At 63.2% G+C, this 20,871-nt stretch overlaps 1 protein-coding gene across 1 annotated transcript; it reads left to right on the top strand.

The window, feature by feature from the left end:
• The first annotated feature begins 1,942 nt into the window (after positions 1-1,942).
• GPR4 (G protein-coupled receptor 4) lies at positions 1,943-17,679 on the top strand. The gene is made up of 2 exons (XM_075016404.1): positions 1,943-2,168; positions 14,131-17,679. Exon 2 carries the CDS (start codon positions 14,375-14,377, stop codon positions 15,470-15,472), a length of 1,098 nt encoding a protein of 365 aa, XP_074872505.1. The 5' UTR covers positions 1,943-2,168; positions 14,131-14,374; the 3' UTR covers positions 15,473-17,679.
• Positions 17,680-20,871: the final 3,192 nt, after the last annotated feature.

Here is a 20,871-nt window from a genome sequence, read left to right as displayed (position 1 = left end):
AATGGGGGAGCAACTGGGAACACAACACATAGGGCCAGCAGCACAGCCTCAGAGGCATGGGGCCAGCCGCCAGGACCCCAGGTGTGGGGCTGGCAGCAGGCCCTTGGCATGCAGATCTTGAAATGGGACCTCAGGATAGGGGGCTGGCAGCAGAGCTCCTGGTGTGTGGGGCAGCAGCAGAGCCCCCAGTGCATGGGGCAGCAGACAGGACCTCAGGCACTAGGCCAGGAACCTGATGTGACTGCAGCACCCTCACGCTCCTAGTTCCTCCAGGTAGCTCTGCATCACTTTGAGTTCCTGCTTCCCATCCTCAAGTACGGCCTTTGCCCGGAGCGTATTCATGTGCATGTACCTGTACTAAAACACAGCCTGTTTGCTTGCATCTGTTTATCCAGGGATCCTGACTGCTCTGTATCAGTGACCTGTTTTCTTCTCACTGACCCGACCTTTGGACCATCTGCCAGCAAGAGCAGCAATGACTTCCTCTTCCCTTTCAGAGCTCTGATAAAATCCTCAGAGAGCAAAGGGACAAGAACAGGACCGGTCTAGACACACACCAGCTCAGTGAGGAGTACCTGTGTACAGTCACAGTTTGAGACCTGTCAAGGAGCCTGAGTTTAATCCCTTCACTGCTTGCCACAATCATTTTACATTGCTCTAGTTTTCTTAATCAAATGGCTGGGCAGTGCCAAGTCAACCATCTTATTGACGTCTAAGGATGTGACATCAACCTTGCTACCTTTACTAGTCAAATGTGGGAACTTGTTTTTTTGAAAAGGACATCAGATTAGCCTGGCAGGATCTCTCTTCCGTGTTGATGGGTATTAATTACCTTGCCCTCCCTTAATTCTTCACCTGGATCATCTGCTATATTATCTTGCCTGGGATCCGTGTGTGGGACAAACAACAGTGACAGTAAGGAGGCAATTCAATAATTACCTGGGTCATCCCATTTGCTCTTCTTCAACATTGGCACAAGATTTGCTTGCTTTTAGTTTCCTGGACCTGCCCCAGTGTTCCAGGATTTAGTGAAGATCCACATTAAGGGTACAGCGGGTTCCTCGGGCAGCTCTTTTAAAACTCTTGGGGTTTTTCCAGACTTGCAGATGTAAACATTTCTAACGGTGGTAGTTGCTGTTTAATTCATTGGCACAGGGAGCTGGCAAAGAATGGGTTACAACACTTCAAATTGGGAGGCTGGCACACAGGGGGATAAACCTATCCTAGAACAGGGAAACGGTGTGGATTTGGTTACCGTGGGTCGCTGGGGAGTCTGGCACTCCAAGAGTTAGACTCACTACTCGTGGAGGCTGGCTGTGAAGGGACTTGGTCCTCCAGGCTCTGGAAGTTCAGCACTGCACGGGTTAACCTCATTCGGGAAGTTTGGCAGAAGAGGTGAACACTCGCTGAGGAGGTTGGCAGTGAGATGGTTAACCCCGCTTGTTGGGAGTCGGTGCTGAAGACGTTAAACCTGCTCACGGCGGCGGGAGCCCGGCAGCGCTGGGGTTAACCCCGCTCCGCGGAGCCCAGCCCTGATAGGGTTAACCCGCTTGCAGGGAGCCCAGCCGTGAAGGAGTTAACCCGCTGCCGGCGGGACCTGGTGCTGGAGGGGTTAATCCACAGGCCGTGGGGCAGCAGTGAAAAGGTGCACACACTCCAGGAAGGCTGGCAGAGAAGGGGTTAACTTGCCGGAGGGGGGCCAGCAACTACAGGTAAACCTGCTTGCAAAGCCAGCAGCGCAGGGGTTAACCCGCCCGCGGGGCCGCGGGGGTCCGGCAGCGCGGGGGTTAACTCTCCGGCCGTGGGGCCGGCAGCTCAGGGGTTAACCTGCCGGCCGGGGCCGGGGGCTGCGGGGGGGTCCGGCAGCTTAGGGGTTAACCCGCCGGTCGGGCAGGGGGGCTGCGGGAGATCTGGCAGCGCAGGGGTTAACCCGCCGGCGGGGCCGGGCCGTGTTTGCGGCTCCGGCTCCCTTCCCGGGTCGCTCAGTCGCGCAGAGTCGGCGCCTTTGGACACTGCCCGGAGCCGCGGCCGCCCCAGGACTGACCTGCCGAGGGAGGGGCTGGTCCGGCGCCAGAACCCAGTGGTACCCGACGGGGACGCCCCAGAAGCCGGCATCGGACGCTGCACGCTACTCCCCGGTTCCTGGAGACCCTGCTGGGAGAGACCAGGTCTGACTGGAGGTGCTGGGAGCATGGGGGTGTGGTGCTGGGGGGGGAACAGGCGTGGGGTGCTGGCATGCAGCTGGTGGTGCAAGGCTGTGAGTGCCTGGCATCTGGAGTGGTGCAGGGGGTACCCAGGTGTGGGGCACAGGGCAGGGTGTGGGTGTGGGGCTACAGGGCCCCAGGTCTCCGGTATGGTGCGGGTGTGCTGGGGTGGGGCTGGGAGTGCCTGGCCATGGGGTACAAGGGGGACATGCTGATGTGGGGCTGGGGTGCCCAGGGGAGGATACAGGACAGGGGTGCAGGCATGGGGCTGTGGGACACGGGGTGGTGGGGGTGTGGGGCAGAGGGGTGCCCAGGCATAGGGGAAGGGGTGTCAGGACACTGTGCTGAGGAAGACTGGGGGGATCAGAGCTCTGGACCATGTGGGGATGAGAGCCAGCTGGGGGGAGTTGGGGAGTTGTCCTGGGAGGGGAATGTGGCCCCCTGTTCTCTTCATGCTCTGTGCCACCACCAGGTGATTTCCACCACCCCCCACCCGCTCCACCACAGCTACCTGCTGATCCCCTGTCTCCTGAATAGCCCCCTGCCCCATAGGATGTGCCGTGCTCCCCCAGGACAGCCCCCTGTTGCCCCTGCCCTGTATGATGCCCCTTTGCTTCCACCTGCTTTCTCCTGCACCATCTCCCCATCAATCTACTTCCGTCAGGGCAGGTGACCCCTGGGCTGCCTCAAAACAAGCCAGAGGCCCCCCCTGGGCAGGGAGTCAATGGGCCTGGGGCTGGTGCCTGCTCCAGGCTGGGGAAGAGCATCCCTTCTACCAAGTTAATCCCTCCCAGGGATGAAGACACGGGGTTTGCCTTGTGGCAGCTTCACCTACTGCTGGCCTAGTGACCCCAGGCCTTGGCCACGTGCTCCCACCCTGCCCTGCTGGAGTCTGCCTCCAGGGCTGCGATGTAGGACCCAGGGGGTTAAATCAGTGCTGTTGGGGGCCCAGGGGTCACACCCCTTGGGAGGTGGGGGGCATTCCTCAGGAAGGGTGAGGTGTGGGGAGTCGGACTCAGGTTTCTGCATCTGCTTGGGCAAGGCCGGCCGGCCCCCTGGAACCCAGCTCCAGCCCCGCAAGTTAGGGGCTGGCAGGGGCAGGGAGGTAGCCCGAGGCAGGGATAGCAGGGCAGCCCAAGGCAGGTCCACAGTGAGGGCTATTGGGAGAGGTGGGGGGAGCCCAGGGTGCCATGGCTCAAGTGTGAGGGGCACAGCAGGGCTGGTAGCAGCTGTGGGCCAGGAATAAGGGGCATTGGCAGAGCTGTGGTGCGAGAAATCGTCCCATCCCATGTAGGTGATGGGAGTTGGGGTGGAGCTTTTCTGAAGGGTGGGGGAAGTGGGGGTCTCGCTGAGGGTGGAAGGCCTCGCGGGCAAAGCAGTGGCACTGTTGGAAGGCACTGCCCCCGTCGGAGGAGTGCTGTGTCCTCCTGCCGCCACGTTACTAACCGGGTCCGTTGTTTTGCCGAGCTGCAGGCAGGGAACATGCAGAGCACTGAATTTTGGCCCATGTGCCAGGATGAGCTGTCAGCTCTGCCAGGGGCCTGGAATCCCGACACCAAGCCCCTGGTGCGTGGGGCCAGGTGTTCTCCCTGTGGGGCTCTCGTGGTCCTGATTGCTGTCTGGGCTCCCTCCAGCACCTGCCGGCCCTGGTGGGTGGAGCAAACATGTTAGGTGCGGACAGGGCAGGAGCCGTGGATGTGGTTGTATCTCCTCAGATCTGCAGGGGAGATAAGGTGCCAGGAGGGGCACAGGAGGCAGCAACCAAACTCTGGGTGAGAGCGGCCCACAGGGAGACCTGGGCTGCAGCTCCCAGCAAGTGGCCAAAGCCAGGTGGCCTTGGTCACTGGAAATAAGTGTATTTGGGAGCCCACCCCAGAGCTGGGCGCGGGCCAGGCTGCTCCAGTGACTTGGCGATAACGAGCGCTCTGCTGCTTTCCTCTGGGCCTGAAGCTTCTCAAGGCAATGGGGGCACAGCAAGTGCTGGGGCGTGGCAGGCTCTGGGGGCACAGGCGGCAGGGTGGGCTCTGGGGCACAGCAGGCGCTCGGGGAAAGCTCATCGCAAATGGGGGTGCAAAATGAGAAGGGGGCCATCACTGGGCTTTTCTCCACTCAGACCCTCGGCTGGGCTTGGCATGGGAGCAGGCGGAGCCGTGCCAGCTTGGGGGTCAGGCTGGGGGTTTGTCAGCCGGTGAGGCAGGTGTGAAAGGCACCACTCAGCATGACAAGCCAGGCAACTATGGAGGGGCGGCCCCAGGAGTGCCCGGGCTGGAGCGGTTAGATCCGGGTCGCTTGTGCTGCCAGCACACCAGCCCTGCCCAAGGTCCCATCCCGCTGGCTGCTGCCCAGACAGGGCAGAGATGGGCCCTGCCCAGATGAGGGATAGGAGCCCAAACCTCGCTCAGGGCAGCTGGAGGGGCTACGCCTTGGGTATGGGGGCTGGGCCGACCTCTTGCACTAGGGCCCTGCCTTATTTCCCAGGCCGGCTCCGCAGCCCACAGGAATCTGGCACCAGCGCCTGCTCCTCCCGCCGCTGTCCCAGGGGAGGAGTGTCAGGGTCTGTGGGGGAAACCGAGGCAATGAGTTGGGCAGGGAGGGGGGGAGCTGGCCCCACTGCACCAAGCCAGGGACAGCTGGGAACAGGACCCAGGACCTGGGGCAAGGGGGCAGTGACTCAGCACCTGGTGTTTGCATGAGGGCGGTGGGGACCTGGAGAAGCTAGCTACCCCCCAGTTCTCCAGAGGGCTCTGCCAGCCCCCCACTCCCCAGCCCATGGGCACTGCCTGCCCAGTGGCTGCTCAGAGGCATCCCCCACCTCTCGCCATAGGCCAGTGCCAGGCCCTTCATCCCCTTTTTGGGGCAAGATCAGCGGCCACTCACAAGGGGCGGTGTCGCTCCTCCCCACAACAAAGCCCCTGGATAGCGCTGGGGAGGCGCCAGTTTGCTGACTTGTTTGCAATGGCTCTGCACTGGTTGCCCTGAGCCAAGCACCCCTGCGATGCCAGCCGCCTCTGAGCCACAGAGCTGGGAGCCTGGGTGCCAGCAAGGGGCTGGGCTGTCCCCGGGGGCCTTGCTTCCAGCCCCACAGCTGCCCTTTGCAGCAGGACTCTATGAAGGCCAGTCCCACCTGGGACCCGGTGGGCCAGGGAGGGGCCGGGGCGTTCCCCAGGGCACAGTGCCAGGTTGGCAGCAATGCATTCTGGAAGCTAGATTTTGCACAGGCCCCAAGGCATTGTGGGATAGCGGTGTGGAGCGGCACAGGCCCACGGGCATTGTGGGATAGCTGCGTTCCAGCCGTTCCTGGAGCACCCCCAATGCCAGTCCCCCGGCTCTCCCCCACCCCGTGCCTTGGCTGGCGGAGCTGGGACAGGCCTGGCAGCTGAGGCTATGGCCACGGGGTGCCTGTCCGGCCCACACTCACGCCAAGTCCCAGATATGGTTATTCCAGGGCAGCCCCCCCGGTTGGGCAGCAGGCAGGTAGGGTTGGACGGCAGGGGCTGCAGGTCGGGGTTGAGGGGCACCCCTGGGGAGGGGGCCCAGCAGGGGACTAGACAGTTTGGCACAGTTGGGGCTGACCGGTGCCACTCTGCTCCCCACTCCCGCCCCCGTGTCTTGCCTGTGCATCCCTCCTGCCCCGCTCTGCTGGGAGAGGCCGGGGTTGGCATAGCCAGGGGCTCCCCTGCCCGGACGTCGAGGGGGGCTGACATGGCTCTGTCCCGTGGCTGCCGTGCTGGGGCCCAGCTGGGCTGCAGCGCAAGCCCCTGGCACATCCGGCAATGCAGACGGGCGAGCGCAAAGCTCCGGGTTATAAATAGTCCCACGCTGGGTAATCGAATTGGGCTGTGAGCACAGGCTGCCGGGAGCACACCAGCTGGGGGGGCTGCTCCTGCCTGGGGGGCTGCTTTAACCTCTTAGTGCCTGGGGCTGCACCTGCTCCCTGAGGCGATGGGGGCAGGGAAGGCAGTGGAGGTTAAAGTCATGCCCATGGCGGGGGGGTGTGCACCTGAGCACCCCCCCCCACCCCATGGCTCTCGCTCTGCTCCCTTCCCAGGGTCAGGCAAGAGCCCCCAGGGACACACCCCAGGGGAGGCACATGGGGAGGAGGGTGCTGGGCAGAGAGTAGCTGCAGGGTGGGGGGAGGAGGAGGGGGCTGGGCAGGGGCACTGGGGTGAGGGGGCTGGTGGGGGTTGGGGGATGGGTGAGGAGCACTGGGGAGGGGGTAGGAGGAGGGGGCTGGAGAGGGAGCAGGCGGGGGCCCCTCCCAGGCAGGGAGTGTCTCTCTCTCGGGGCCCAGCTGCGTGGGCAGCAGGTGGGCAGCGGGACCTGGGCTGGGCTAATGTCATTGCAGCTGGTAATGGGCAGACAGCAGCCCTGCGCAGGGAGGTGAATGCAGGGCTGGGGCTGAATGTGCTGCCTCTCTGTGGGCCCCCACCCTCGGCGCCCTGAGACCTGCGGGGAGGGCACGGAGATCGGGGGGGGGCTGGGACAGGAGCACATCTCCCAGGGCGATGCCCCCCAGCTCCTCACCTGCTCTCTCTCTGTGCCAGTGTGGCCTGTGGGTAGCACCTCCCAGCTGTTCATCCCCCATCCCTTTCCTCGGACTCCGTGCCTGGTAGGACCCTCTGGGTGAGCCCAGGGGGCAGAGATTCCCCAGGCTCCAGGATGCTGCACCCTTGGCAGGCTAATGGTGGCGTTGCTCAAGGGTCTGGAACAAACACCAGCAGGGTGCGGGTCAAGAGTGATAGGCACTGGCTGGATGGGGGGTCCTGGGCTGCATTGTTAGGGGGCTGTGGAGCAGGAGGGAGAGGCACCGGCTGGGTGGTGGGAGCCCCTAGCTGTGGGTTGGGAGTGAGGGGCACCAGCGCAGCTGGGGCAGGATCACGGGGCAGGGCCAGCCGGGGGCTGCAGGTCAGGAGTGAGGGGCACAGCAGAGCTGCCAGCCGCTCCCTTTAGCTGTAACGCCCCAGAGACCAGCTCCTGGTGGCAGCCCAACGACAGAGCCCCCTGGAAGCCGTGGGGCAGGTCCCTGGGCCTGGCACCAGGCCCTCTCCTGCCATGCCAGCCCCATGCCCTTGTTCCTGAGCTGTAGGACAGGCAGCACCACCGCCCTCCAGGTCTGATGGAAAGGAGGAGATGGGGCCTGATGTGCCCGTGTGAGGGGAGGGGCCCACGGGGACCAGAATCTGGCCCCAGACGTCAGGCAGGCCCAGCCCCCCTTCCCCAGGTCCAGTGCCGCTTGCCAGCTGGTTACACAGCAAGGGAACTCGGCCACAGCATCATTAATACGCCACCGCTCCCTTCTCAGCCAGCACTGCTCACCCCACCAGGTGCGGGGAGGGAGCAGGGCCTAGTGGTCAGAGCAGGGAGCGTGGGGGTGGGGGTGTTCTGCGTTTCATTCCGATTTCTTCCAGTGACTCTGCATAGAGTTTGGCTAAGTCCCTTCCCCGGGCTGCGGGGGGAAGGGGGTGTCAGAAAAGTGGCCAGTTTTCTGCCAACCCTAGAAAGTCTCAAAATACCCCAAAAATGCTGGTGGGGAGGAACCAGAGTTCCACCAGCACCAGCTGAATTCCCCTCCTGCTTTGGGGGCTGGATGGAGAGAGCCCCCCACCCTGCCCAGTTGGCCTAAGACCCCAGCCCTGTGCACGCCATCCTACAGCCTCACACCCCACTCACCAGGCCTAAGCCAGAAGACTGGGATCAAGGGCAGCAGGTACATGGCCATCCCCACTCAAGGGTGCTCCAGGCCCTTCCCAAGAGCATCCGCAGCCCTTATCCCTGAGCTCAGTGGCCATGTTCCCATGAAGCTTTGCCCTTCTTCTTCCCATAGGGCCGGTCCTGTGACCAGGTGGGGACGTCAGGACCCAGGCATCTTAGCCCCTCCTCAGAAATGGGCTGGGCCTCCCCATCTCCCCCAGTCAGCCCAGAACCAAACCAGGAATCTCACTGGTCCCAGCCACAGGCCTGGGTGGGCTGTGACTCCTCCCAGTTTGCCCCTGGCCCCTCCGCCACTTGGGAGCTGGTTGGTGCAGGCCAGGTGCATTGTGGGCTATTCCCTTGTCTGGAGGTAGGCCAGGTGCATTGTGGGCTATTCCCTTGTCTGGAGGTAGGCCAGGTGCATTGTGGGACACCCTCTTCATTGCCCCTGTGCCCAGACCCCCTCGCGCTCCTGCAGGGCTGTTCCTGGAGCCCTGCCTCTGGAGAGCTGTGTGCTGTCCCCAGAGGCTGTTGGCTGGTCAGAGGTGGATGCAAACATGGGATCCCCGCAGGGCTCTGGCTGTTCCAGCCTGTGGTGGCCTGGTCCCATGCAAACAACCTGATTTTCATAGGCACCAGCAGGGAGGGGTTGGGCTGAGAAGGGTGTAAGGCAGGATGACTAGTTGAGTGCCCCACCCTTGCTAATGGGGGGAAGGGAGTTGGCCACTCAGGCCACGAGATGGGGGGAATTTGTTACTGCTAACAGAAGGCTGAAGCCGGGGGAAGGACTTGCTCCAGGTGGTGATTGCTGGTTGATGCATTTTTCTTTCTTCCAGTCCAAAGGCAGTGTTTTTAGTGGGATACCACCAGCAGCTTCCCTGGGGCCCAGCCACCAGCCCCCTTTAGCAACTCCCACCCTGCCAGAGCTGGGAACAGAACCCAGGAGTCCTAACTCCCAGACTGCATGCTGTAGCCCCTCAGTTCAACCCCCGCACCCCCCCGCCGCTTGCGGTACATGGCAGGAGCAGTGGAACGGGGTTCCCTGCGAGCCGAGCACTTGGGCGGCTGCCCAGGGGAGATTCAGCGGCTGCCCAGCTGATTAGCAGAGCGCCCCCAGTGTGTGTGTCTATTGGTGGTGCACAGCTCCACATGCCTCAGTGAACAGAACAAAATTTATTCCACCCCGGATGGAAAAAACCCTACAGGGAACACTGTTTGGGGGCCAGGACTCCTGGGTTCCATCCAGCTCCCTCCCTCACTTGCTTTCTGCAGATCCCCACCTGCAGGTTCCTGCCTCAGTTTCCCTCTGTGTGATGTGGGGAGAAGGATGCTTGCCCCCTGCCTAAATGTGGGTGTTCTGAGATCCCCTGCTGGCCAAGATCCTAATCCTCCAGCAGGGCCCCACACTGTGGGGCTTGGAAGCAAGGGCCCAGGAGCCCAGCCCCACAGCCATCAATGGGGATCAGAGGCTCAGGTTGTGTAGGGAGGGCTCTTTCTAATCAGGCATTGATGGTGATGCAAATAAATCATGCATTGCCCAGGAAACGGGTCCAACAGGTCAGGGAGGACTGGCGGAGGCAGGAAGGGGGCAGGGGGAGCACAAGCCCCGTCCCTTAGTGCCATGGGGAGAGAATTCCCCCTCCCCCAGCCAACCCAGCCCCCTTGGCTTGTATCCCTCTCCCAGTCAGCGCAGGTGTCCCTGAGTCAGCACTCTGCCCGAAGCTCCAGCCAGAGGAGCCAGGTCATTCCACTAATTATTCTACCAGCCCTGGGTGGGGATAAAACCTGGCACCAAGGAGCTGCCAGCAGGCTGCAGTAGTGGCTGTTACCACCCAGGGAGCTGCCCGCGCTAGTGGGTCCTGGTCCCGGCAGCTACCGCAGGGACTGGCCTGGGGTTGCCTGGCTGGACACAGGGGCAGACAGGCAGGCGGCTGTCCTGAGGCTTGGCTGAGATATTCTCACGCTTTAGGCATTTTCCCTGCCCAGCAGAGGGGCTGTGCCCACGACTCTGGTTGGCAGAACCTGCCAGAGCTGTCCTTGGAGCTGATTCCAGCCCTGCTGGGGCACAGGGTTCTGGTGGGATCGGGCCCTGCTGGGTGGGCACGGGGCTGTGGCAGGATCAGGCCCACTGCTGCCACTCTAGGACCAAGGGGTCCTTTTGGGCCTGCGCTGGGCCCTGGGGCTCTCATCTCACTCGGCCGCCTGGCTCTGTTTGCCCTTTGGTGCCCGGCAGGGGAGTTCCGGGGGCTGGAGGGATTAGGGGCCTGGAGAGGTCATGCTCACCTGCCTATGGCTGCTGCCCCAGTCAGTGCCACGAGACCCTTTGTGCTGGGCCTCCAGCCAGCCTCAGCCTCCTGGCTCCTGGCCATCACCCCCAGCCGGCCCTCAGCTGCCATGGCCAGGCCCACGGCCCCTGTGCTTCCAGCCGACTACTACCCCAGCTTCCTGCCATTGCTTACCACTGTCCTGCCCAGTCCCCAGGCTGAAAATCCTGCCCCTTCCAGCTCCTGCCCATGGCCCCTCCTGGTCTCCAGTCCCCACCAGGCTCCTAGCCTGGCCTCCAGTCATCGCTCCCCCAAGCCCAGTCTCCAGCCATTGACCCAGCCCTGGCCTCTCCATTAACTCCTTCTCCTGCCTTGATTCCCAGCAGATCTGGGGGTAGGGAGGAACCTCTCAGCAGGGCTTTTTAGCAGCCTTAACTCTGCCCTGGCACCATCCCCATCAACCATAACAGTGCCCCTTTGTCCTGCCTCATCCCACCTTGACTTCTGCCCCTTTGCCTCTCAGGTCCCACTTTTAAACCTGTTCCCTGGCACCCTTCTCAGGCATCCTTAACTACCCCTTCTCCATCCCATCCTTAACTCTGCCCCTGGTACCATCCCCATCAACCTTAACTGTGCCTTTTGGACCCCACCCCTCCCTCGACACTGCCCTAGCACTGTCCCATCTCTTGGATGTGCTGTGCTAACATGGTTCCTGGCCTCCTGCTGGTGCTGCTGCCTGTGCAGCAACACCCCCAACCCCGGGTGCAGTTGAGGGCCAGCAGACTGGGGTGCCTGGTAGCAACAGGGCCCCAGGGAGGAGAGTCACCCAGCGGGCACCCCAGTACTGCACCCGGTTAATCTGGGCTAAAGAGGCTCATGTGCATGCCCCTGGCCCCGCTTTTCCTCCATGGCTGATCAGCCTGAGTGCCCCCCATGAGGGGAGCTGGTGGCAGGGGGATGCTGGCTGGTGGAATGGGAGGAACGGCTGGGAGTTGGGGGTTGGCTTGGGGTGGGGGAGGGTCAAGTGAAGGGCTGGCTGGGCAGGGGCTGGGGATGGCAGGGGGTTAGGGGGATCTGGTGGAGGCTGGCTGAGGGTTTAGCGGGATCTAGTGGGGCAGAGGGACCTGGCTGGCAACAAAGGGGGCCCAGCTTGTGGGGCAGAGGGCTGGTGCAGGGGGCTGACAGGACCTAGCTGTGGGGCAGGGGGCTGACGGGGGGGCTTGACTGGAGGGGCTGGGGGGGCAGAGGGGCTGGCACAGGGGGTTGAAAGGTCCCAGGTGTGGGGCTTGGTGGTGGGCAGATGGCAGGCGGGGGAGAGGGGCCCTGCTGGGAGTCGGGGGCTGGCAGGAGCAGAGGGGGGCCAAGGGGGGCTGTTGGGGCAGCAGGAGGCTCTGCTGGAGGGCACAGAGGGCTGGCAGGGGCACAAGGGACCATGCTGGGGGGACATGGGGGCTGATGGGGCAGCGGGGGAAGGTTGGCTGGCGGGCGGGTGAGGTTTGGATGAGATGCCTCAGCCCCACACAGGCCACCAAGGAGAGGGGGGCATCATGGCCGGCGGGGCAGGAGTTTGCACTGTGCTCAGCCCCAGCCTGCTCCACAGCCCCTGAATGTCATCGCCTGCTCCGGTCCCTCCCTCCATGCCTCAGTTTCCCCTCCACGGATCACAGAATGCCACCAGCCCATGACAGCGACTGGCCTCCGGCCTGGCCCCAACCACTGCTGGGCACCAGGGCAGGGCTGGGCCCAGACCTACTCATGCCACAGGGGGCAGCCTGTCTGGTCATCCTGGTGCCACATGGTGCTGTGCCAGGGCTGCTACACCAGCTGGCTGGGCCAGCAAGTCGTGGTCCCAGCACAGCCTGAGGGCTGGTGGCAGGCCGGCTTCCCAGCCGGGGAGCTGCGTTGTTCTGACCCATGGGACCAGCCGGGCCAGGGCAGCTGTGTGTGAACGGGCTGTGGGCCAGCCGGGCGGGCTGGAGCCAGAGCTGGGGAGGGGAGGCGAGGCGAGGCGAGGCGAGGGGGGTGTCCCACATTCCTCCTGGGTTTGTTTGTGTAAATAAACCTGGGAGACCTCACGCTCCTCTGTTATTGTAGGGTCTTGCGGGAGCACCAGGCCACCAGCCAGCCCCTTACTGCGGGGGCTCTGGGTGCTCAGGGAGAGGCTCAGTGAGGTCTCCCCTGGGGACCCTCTGTCCAAGGCCGGGTGCCCCGTCAGCACTGGGACTTCCTGGGTCAGACCTGGGACCATTCAGCCCCTGTTCAGTCATCATCCCCTGCAGGGCGTCCCCCTGGATGGGACACCTGGGGAACCCCCCCGCAGGGCCCTGCACTCCACCCCACAGCCAGCAGTGACCTCAGCCAGCAGTAACACAGGAATTATCAGTGGCCAGGAACAAGGCGCAAAGTCCATCGTGGGGTCGGGGTGGGGATCCAGGGGCTGGCGCCTGGAGTCCCTCCTCTGAGCTCCAGAGAGTCGTCCAGCCCTCGGACACTGCCCCTTTCCCAGGCTCACAGCTGCTCACCAGCGCAGCCTTCTCAAGCGCAGGTCTGCAGAGCACGTTCCATGAACGACTTGCAGGTAAAGGAACTTGAAGTCCGTTTTCTGTTCTTAAAACCAGGTACCACCTTACGTCTTCGTTGCTAGGAGACCAGAGTCAGTTCCTTCCCTTGGGTTTTGCTGTAGATGTTGCTGGGAGAGGGGGTCGGGGGTGGACGTTGTTTGTTTGGTTTGGTTTTTTGGACGAAAATTCTGAGATGTTCCATATAAAAATATTATTGTTTGGTGGCTGTGGTCTCAAAAAGTTTAAGAAATGCTGACCTCAGGGGGTCTGCAATGATCCCTTCCCCCGCCACCTCCTAGATACCAGAGTCACACGCAGGGGAAACTGAGGCATATATGTTACATGCAGTGAAAACATTAAAAACTTTCCCAGGCTCCTGCGAGCGTTAGGTTATGCACTGGTCTGTTATTGTAGGGTCTCCTGCAAGCATTGGGCTCTGTGCTGGTCTGTTATTGTAGGGTCTCCCACAAGCATTGGCTCTGCGCTGGTCTGTTACTGTAGGGTCCCTCACAAGCATTGGGTTCTGTGCTGCTCTGTTATTGTAGGGTCTCCTGCAAGCATTGGGTTCTGTGCTGGTCTGTTATTGTAGGGTCCCCCACAAGCACTGGCTCTGCGCCGGTCTGTTATTGTAGGGTCCCCCACAAGCACTGGCTCTGCGCCGGTCTGTTATTGTAGGGTCCCTCACAAGCATTGGCTCTGCGCCCATCTGTTATTGTAGGGTCCTTCAAAGCACCGGGCTCTGTGCCAGTCTGTTACCACAGTCACTGAGGAGCACTGGGCTCTGTGCCGATCTATTATTGCAGCGTCTCTCGAGCGCTGGCTGTGGTGGTGGTTAACGAGGCCCTGACCCCGAGCTGCCCACCCCACGTGTGGCTGTGCTTGTGCGGGGTGGGGTCTGGTGCTGGGGCTGCCCGTGGGAAGGACTGGGGAGCTGCTCAGAGGCTCCCAGCAGGCTCAAGGGATAGCAGCTCTGGCAGGAGGTGAAGAGGGAGAAGTGGCAGGTGCGTGGGGCAGAGACGGGCCCAGGGGAGTCGCACGTGGCCTGGGAGCCCCCAGCCAGGTGGTCAGAGCATGGGAGCTGTGGGGTGGGGCATTTCCCAGAGTGGGGGCAGGGTGCGCTCCTCCATGCACAAGGAGGCTGGTGGGGCAGGGACCCTGGAGACCCTCACTCCCTGCAGCGGCTGGTCAGACCTGCAACCCCCTGGGGAGAGGCTGGTCGTGGGGCTTGCAGGGGTCACAGCAGGCGGAGGGCTGGCTGGGATCATGGGGGGCGGAGATGCTGGCTGGGGTGCTGCCAGGGGCAGATGCGTGTGCGGGTCTGTGGGGACTTGGCAGGGAGGTTGGGGGGGCAGGGGGCACTGCAGGGGCCCAGCTTGGCACTGCCCTGAACACTCTCTCCTCTTTCCCCAGGGGCTGCATCTCAGGGTCACCGCCCCGCCTTGGGCAGAGGGCTCCTCTGATCCCCTCGGTCATCCCTGCCAGCCGCCCCCCGAGCTGCTCCTCCACAGGGTGGCTGAGGCTGGGGTCCCCCTGCCAGGGCCCAGCCGGCAGCTATGGAGACCCTGCAGCAGTGCCACTCCAGGGAGCCTGGCAGGATGAGCCGCTTCCAGCTGCAGCCCCCGCTGTGAGCAGAGCCCCCCCCGACGCGGCCAGCATGAGAATGTGTAACACCACCCTGGTCAGCTGCCAGGTGAATTCCAAGATCGACCACCTCTTCCCCCCGATGCTCTACATCGTGGTCATCACCCTGGGGCTGCCCACCAACTGCATGGCCCTGTGGGCCGCTTACCTGCAGGTCCGGCAGCACAACGAGCTGGGCATCTACCTGATGAACCTCTCGGTGGCCGACCTGCTGTACATAGCCACGCTGCCGCTGTGGATTGACTACTTCCTGCACTACGACAACTGGATCCACGGCCAGGAGTCCTGCAAGCTCTTCGGCTTCGTCTTCTACACCAACATCTACATCAGCATCGCCTTCCTCTGCTGCATCTCCGTGGACCGCTACCTGGCCGTGGCCCACCCGCTCCGCTTTGCCCCCGTCCGCCGGATCAAGACGGCCGTGGCGGTGAGCGCCGTGGTCTGGGCCATCGAGATCGGGGCCAACTCGGCGCCGCTCTTCCACAATGAGCTCTTCCACGACCGCTACAACCACACCTTCTGCTTCGAGAAGTACCCCATGCAGGAGTGGGTGGCCTGGATGAACCTCTACCGCGTGTTCCTCGGCTTCCTCTTCCCCTGGATGCTCATGCTCTTCTGCTACCAGGGCATCCTGCGGGCCGTGCGTGGCAACATCTCCACCGAGCAGCAGGAGAAGGCCAAGATCAAGCGGCTGGCCCTCAGCCTCATCGTCATCCTCCTCTTCTGCTTCGCCCCCTACCACCTCATCCTGCTCTCCCGCAGCGCCGTCTACCTCGGCAAGGCCTGCGACTGCAGCTTCGAGGAGAAGGTCTTCGTGGCCTACCACACCTCGCTGGCCTTCACCAGCCTCAACTGCGTGGCCGACCCCATCCTGTACTGCTTCGCCAACGAGGGGGCCCGCGGTGACGTGGCCAAGGCCCTCTCCACCCTGCTGCGCTTCCTCACCAGCTCCAAGCCCCAGGAGATGGCCAGCGCCTCGCTCAGCTTGGACACCCCCCTCTCCTCCAAGAAGAGCAGCTTCTTCCGGCTCCCCGTGGCCCCCCAGCCCCCGCCGCCCCCAGGCCCACCCGACGAGGAGCTGCAGATGAAGATCTTGACTTTCGACCAGTGAGTGCTGGGGCCCCGAGGTGTAAATTGGGCATTGTCCTTCCGAAGAGCAGTGCAGGGCCCTGCGTGGACTGGCCATGGCAGAAGCGCCCCCCAGGGGCTGCACCGGGACAGATGGACCCGGGGCTCTGCAGGCATGTGAGATGGGGAACAGCCGAACTGGGGCTGGACCCTGGACTGCGGTGGGTGGCTGGGAGGGGGGGTCACCCCAGAGAGACAGAGGGGTGAAGGGATGTTGGCAATAGATGGTTGCCTGGGGGTAGATGGATGGGTAGAGGTGTGGGATAGAGGCAGGGCTGTGTGGGAGTGGAGGGGATGGGGGTATGGGCTGCCTGCCCCAGAGATGGTGGAGAGGGACAGACAAAGCCAGGGGATAGGTGAAGAAGGTGACAGGGGCTGGGGTGGGATGAAGGCTGGAGCGTGTAATGGGCTGGGAGTGACTGGAGGGTGTGACCAGGGCTGGGGGGTGACTGGAGGGTGTGATTGGGCACAGGGCTGTGACGGGCTGGGGAGGGATGAACAGGACACAGAGGCTCTGTCCCTCCATATCTCCGGGTGAAGCTTCTGGCTCCTGCCCATTATTAACCCCATGCCAGCCCTGCCCCGGCCCCTGGCCCCAGCAGCTGTGATGTGTCCGTGCAGAGCCTGGCTCCGCTGTGGCTTTTCAGTGTCCCAGCCTGGCTGCGTCCCGCCCAGATGTGATTTCCCCGCTCCCCTGCTCAGAGGCAGTGGCTGCCTCGACAACCGGTACCCACCCTGCAGTCCAGCACCCCCGCTGCTGCAACCCCCTGGGCAGCTTTGCCAGGGTCACACCAGGGCGCTGGCACATTGGCAGGAGGAATTCCCAAACCCACGTCCCAGGGAAACCGCTGAGGACCCGCACCGAGCCCCGGAGCCAGCCACTCACAGACTCCCTGCCAGGGCCAGCTGTGCCACCGAGGACCTGGTGCTGCCAGATGAGATCTTGTGTGGCCTCTGCTGTCCTCAGCCACAGGAACCTGGTCCTCCAGGGGCTGGGGAGAGGGCATGGGTCCCCCTCAGGTGGCTGGTCCACAGAAGAAAAAAGTCTACTACTGCAGCCAGCTGAAGGTGCACCCAGACAGGCTGCCCCGAGGGCAGGACAGGGCCACGGGCTGCGGCGTGGGGACCAGAAGGCACTTGTCTGCCGATGGGGCTGTCCCATGCCAGGCTCTGCCCTCAGCCGGATGCTTAATGGGGGTTATTTATTTCTGGGAGGGTGGGGAAGGCTGGAGGGGCCCCACAGAAGAAGAGGGGCCCTCCACGTTGGGATCAGGCCCAGACAGGCCAGGAACTCTACTTATGGACCAGTTTGCCCCTGCCCTGCAAAGGGAGCAACCCAGGCTGATAGATCTGGCCCTGCTGGGGCAGGCAGGGCCAGCCAGTGAGGGGGACGGGTGAACAAAGCGGTATTTTAATGGACTTTTCCTCCCTCCTCAAGAAACCAAAGCCCACGGCACCAGCCCCAAGCCACCCAGAATCCCACACAGGCAAGGCTGGCTGGGAGCTAAGGTGGGTCATTCAGGTCCCCCAGTCTGTCCCAGAGATCCCACAGCTGCCACCAAAACCGGCACAGCTGAAGGTCAGCTTGGGGGCAGGGAGAGCCACCCTGATGCCCTTACGTCCCTTGGCATTTGCTGGGCGTGGAATCCCCCCGGGCAGAGCCAGGACAGACTCTGGCACCTCTGTAACCTACCTGCCCCAGGCTCCTAGCTGCACTGGGGAGCCAGGACACCTGGGTTCCATGCCTGACTCTGCCCAATGGGCTGGGCCACCTTGCGTGAGGCTCTCCCCACATCCATCTAACCTGGGAGCTCTCCAGTGCCAGGTGTGTCCCACTCAGTGTCTAGGCAGTGCTCATTCCATGGGGCACCCACATGGGTTCATGCTGCCGCGATCCCCACGGGCTGAGGGCCGTCAGCAACAAAACCAAGGAAGGGTCCCTACTCCCCACCCCCTCTGGTCTCTACCCGTGTGGGAGAATACAGCCCACGGGCTGCCACAGGAGCATCTCGGTGCCTTGTGCTGGCGCCGCCCCACCGCCCCAGCCAGCGCCAAGCTCACATTGGCAGCCAACGTGGGAACCTCATGCTGGCACCAGGCGGGGGCTTTGGTCATAGGATTGCGCTGGCACCAGGCTGTTCCCAGCTCTCCCAGCTGGGGAGAAAAGTTGGGAAACATGGCGGGGGGGTGTGTGTGAATAAAGAGCCCCCCCCAACTGTGTGATTCTCCTGATTTCAGAGGCAGTCTGACGGGGCGGGGGGGGCACTGGGATCCCCCGCTGGCCACGCTGAGTCCCACACTCGGCTCCCCGGGTGCCAGCAGGGGCGCGGACCAGCGAGGCCCCGTGGGATTGGGGTGGGCTTGGCAGAGCTGGGCGTGAGCTCCCACAGTGCACCCCAGAATCCTGCACTCTTGGCCTTGGGGGCAACGGTGCCTGCATGGGCCCCCTGAGCACAGAGCATCACAGGACACTCGTGGGGATTCAGGGCGTGGCTTTCTGCAGTGGTCCCCAGGCGCTTTGCACAGAGACAGCAAGGGAGCCCCCTCGCGGGGTTGTTATTGGAGGGTCTCTCGGGAGCACTGGTCTGTTACCAAGCTGGGAGGCTCCAGGCTGGAGCATCTGCCCTCTGGGCTGCTCCTGGGGGAGGCGGGGCTATCCTGGAGCCCCCGCCCCCATCCCCTGCTCCAGCAGAAACCAGCCACCAGGAGCCAAGGATCTGTGGGGGGTGCAATGGGCTAAGCCCATGGTTGCCATGGCAGATGGAGGTGCAGGACCCAGCTCTCCAAGGAAAGGGAGGGGGGCACTGTGCACCCTGGCACCAGCCCTGTACCACAAGGGTCTCATCCTGGCCCTGGACCCTGGGAATTGGGTCAAAGGTCACATGCCCACCTTTGCCAGGCCTGAGTCCTGGCTCCCAGTCCCCACTGTTTAATCAGTACCCCCCACTTCCCTCTCAGCGCCAGGCGTAGGAACTCAGTCCTGGCTCCCAGCCCTCACAGACTTTAACCACTAGTCCCCACTCCTCTCCCAGGTCTGGGTGTGGGAACCCAGCCCCCTGCTCTAAACTATATTCTAGCCAGACTCCCCTCCCCTCCTGCAGTCCCAGACCAAACCCAGGAGTCCTGTCTCCTCCAGTTCCCATCACCAGCCCTTAGGTGCCTCCCATATAGGGGACAGAGAAGCCAAAATTCCTGACCTCCAGCCCTCCCCTATTCTAGCCACTAGACATGACTCCCTTCCCACCAGTGCCTTGCACTCAAGGAGGCCCATGAGCTGGTTCTGCCTGGTTCCCCCTTTGCCGGGGCAGCCCCAGGGACTGGTGCAGGAGGCACAGTGCACCCGCCACAAGGCTCAGCCACTGAGCGGGACCCAGCCGGTGTTACAGGCTGTTACCTCCCTGCCAGCTGTGTGCAGGGGCCAGCCTAGGGCCCATTGTCGGGTGGCGGGGCAGGGTTCTCCTGCACAGAAGTGGGGGGCTCTGGTCCCGAGCATTTCCCTGCCTATGCTGCTGGGAAACCTCTCCAGCTTCTGCTGCCCACAAAGGTGTCTCCATGCCATTGGTCAGGATGGGGGAGGTCACCCTTCCCCCCACCTCCTGCCCTCCCTCCCCCTGGGCCCTTCCCCCCCCAACCTCCTGCCCCCCCCTTCCATATGAGACAGGCAGCTGCATGTCAGTGCTGGGCATGGCCCCTGTATAAACTGGCCCCCCACTCTACCCCAGAGGTGGCTGCATCTGAGCACAGGGCAGGAGGCCCATGTATAAACAGACCCCCCCATGCCCCACCCCAGAGGTGGCTGCATCTCACCCTTGTGTAGCAATCATTCTTCTGTCTACTCTTAATGAAGTCTCCCTGGTGCTGAGCTAACATGCTCCCTAGAGGGCCCCCCCCCCACACCCCCAGCTGACTCTACCTCCAGGAATCAAAGGGAGCGTGGAGGCGGGAGGGAGCTGGGCAGTGACCGCAAAAGCAGTGGCTGCTCCCCACGTCACCGGGCAGGGGGCTATGCAATAACATTCCCGGGAATAAACAGGAAGTGCCTGAGCATGCTCAGGCCCAGGAATCTCCCACGCTCCCCAGCAGCTGCCCGTACAAGGCCGAGACACCCCCCCGCTGCCTGGTGTGGAGCACTGCCCCCCGCATCTCCTCTGCAAGGACTCCTTGATCAGAGCTTTCTCCCTGCAGGGTCCTGGGTGGTGAGACCAGCCAGGGGCTTAGGATGCCTAGAGTGCCAGGGCCAGGCCGCAGAGCCATAGCAGGAGATTTTCCTTTCATTTGTTTGTTTAGTTTTATCCCTGGCCTCATTCCACCAGCCCTCCAGCTTCCACAAGGGCACTCTCCCCTGTCCCCAGAGAACCCAGGAGTCCCGGCTCCCCACCGCCTCGTAGGCCCTGCCACACAGACCTGGCTGGCTTCTGTTGGTGCTGCCCAGACACAGTCCAAGGCAGCGGTGACTCCGTTGGCCGCTTGGAGCTCTGTGCCCACCCAGCTGGGCAGGGGCCCCCATGCACTAGGGCTTAGGGGTAGTTTGGTGCTTGGAGATCCCCCTAGCGGGGGAAGAGCCTGAGGCTGGGCTGAGCAGCTGGGTGGCGGGGAAGCCCTGCAGCCCTTCACGCCGATCACTCTTCCACCCCATCTCACAGCTCTCAAAAGATGACAAGCCCCCTCTGCTGTTCGCACAGCCCTAGTGCCACTGGGACAGAGTCGGGGGCAAGCAGCCAGCCGCCTGCATGGGGCTGTGAGCCACCCCACCGTCTAGGAGCCACCTGGCCTGGCCAGCCTGTGTCCTCGCATGACCCCAGTGAGCAGGTGGGCAGCTGATGGGACTCGCCAGCCCCCTCTGGTGGGGATCCGGGTGTGTGGCTGTGCTGAGCTCAGAGTTGCTCAGCCCAGCTCGGGCCAGTCCGCTCCCACGCTGGGGGGGGGCGGGGCGTGTGTGGCTCAGTACTGCTCGGCCCCAGCAGGCAAGGGCAGCTCTGGTCAGCTGGGAGCAGGGGCTTAAGAGGCAGAACCTACCAAGGATCCTCCTGTTCCTTTGGTCACGTGGGGGCTAACGTCACTGCAGCCCCAACTCCGCAGCTCAGGGTCACGGGGGGCACCCCCCATTCTACTTTCCACGTCACAGGGAATCGCCCCCCACCGCCCGGGCAGTGCATCATGCAGGCGGCAGCAAGAAGACACAGACCCCCTGACACTTGCAGGGAGGCAGCTCTGGGCCCGGAGTCGCTCTCACTCCTGCACACTAGGGAAGGGCCCCGGAGCGTATCCCAGCCTGCCCTCGGGGCCCTCGGCCAGCACCCACATGCAGCCGCCTCTGGGGGGGGGGGGCAGCTGCGGCTCCCAGCTCAGCACCACGCCGGGTGGGGCTGGGATGGGGCTGTG

Source organism: Carettochelys insculpta, chromosome 22 (assembly GCF_033958435.1).
Source record: "Carettochelys insculpta isolate YL-2023 chromosome 22, ASM3395843v1, whole genome shotgun sequence".
Classification (NCBI taxonomy): Eukaryota; Metazoa; Chordata; order Testudines; family Carettochelyidae; genus Carettochelys; species Carettochelys insculpta.
Note: the sequence above shows the minus strand (reverse complement) of the source record. Positions and strands in the feature narration are given on the sequence as shown.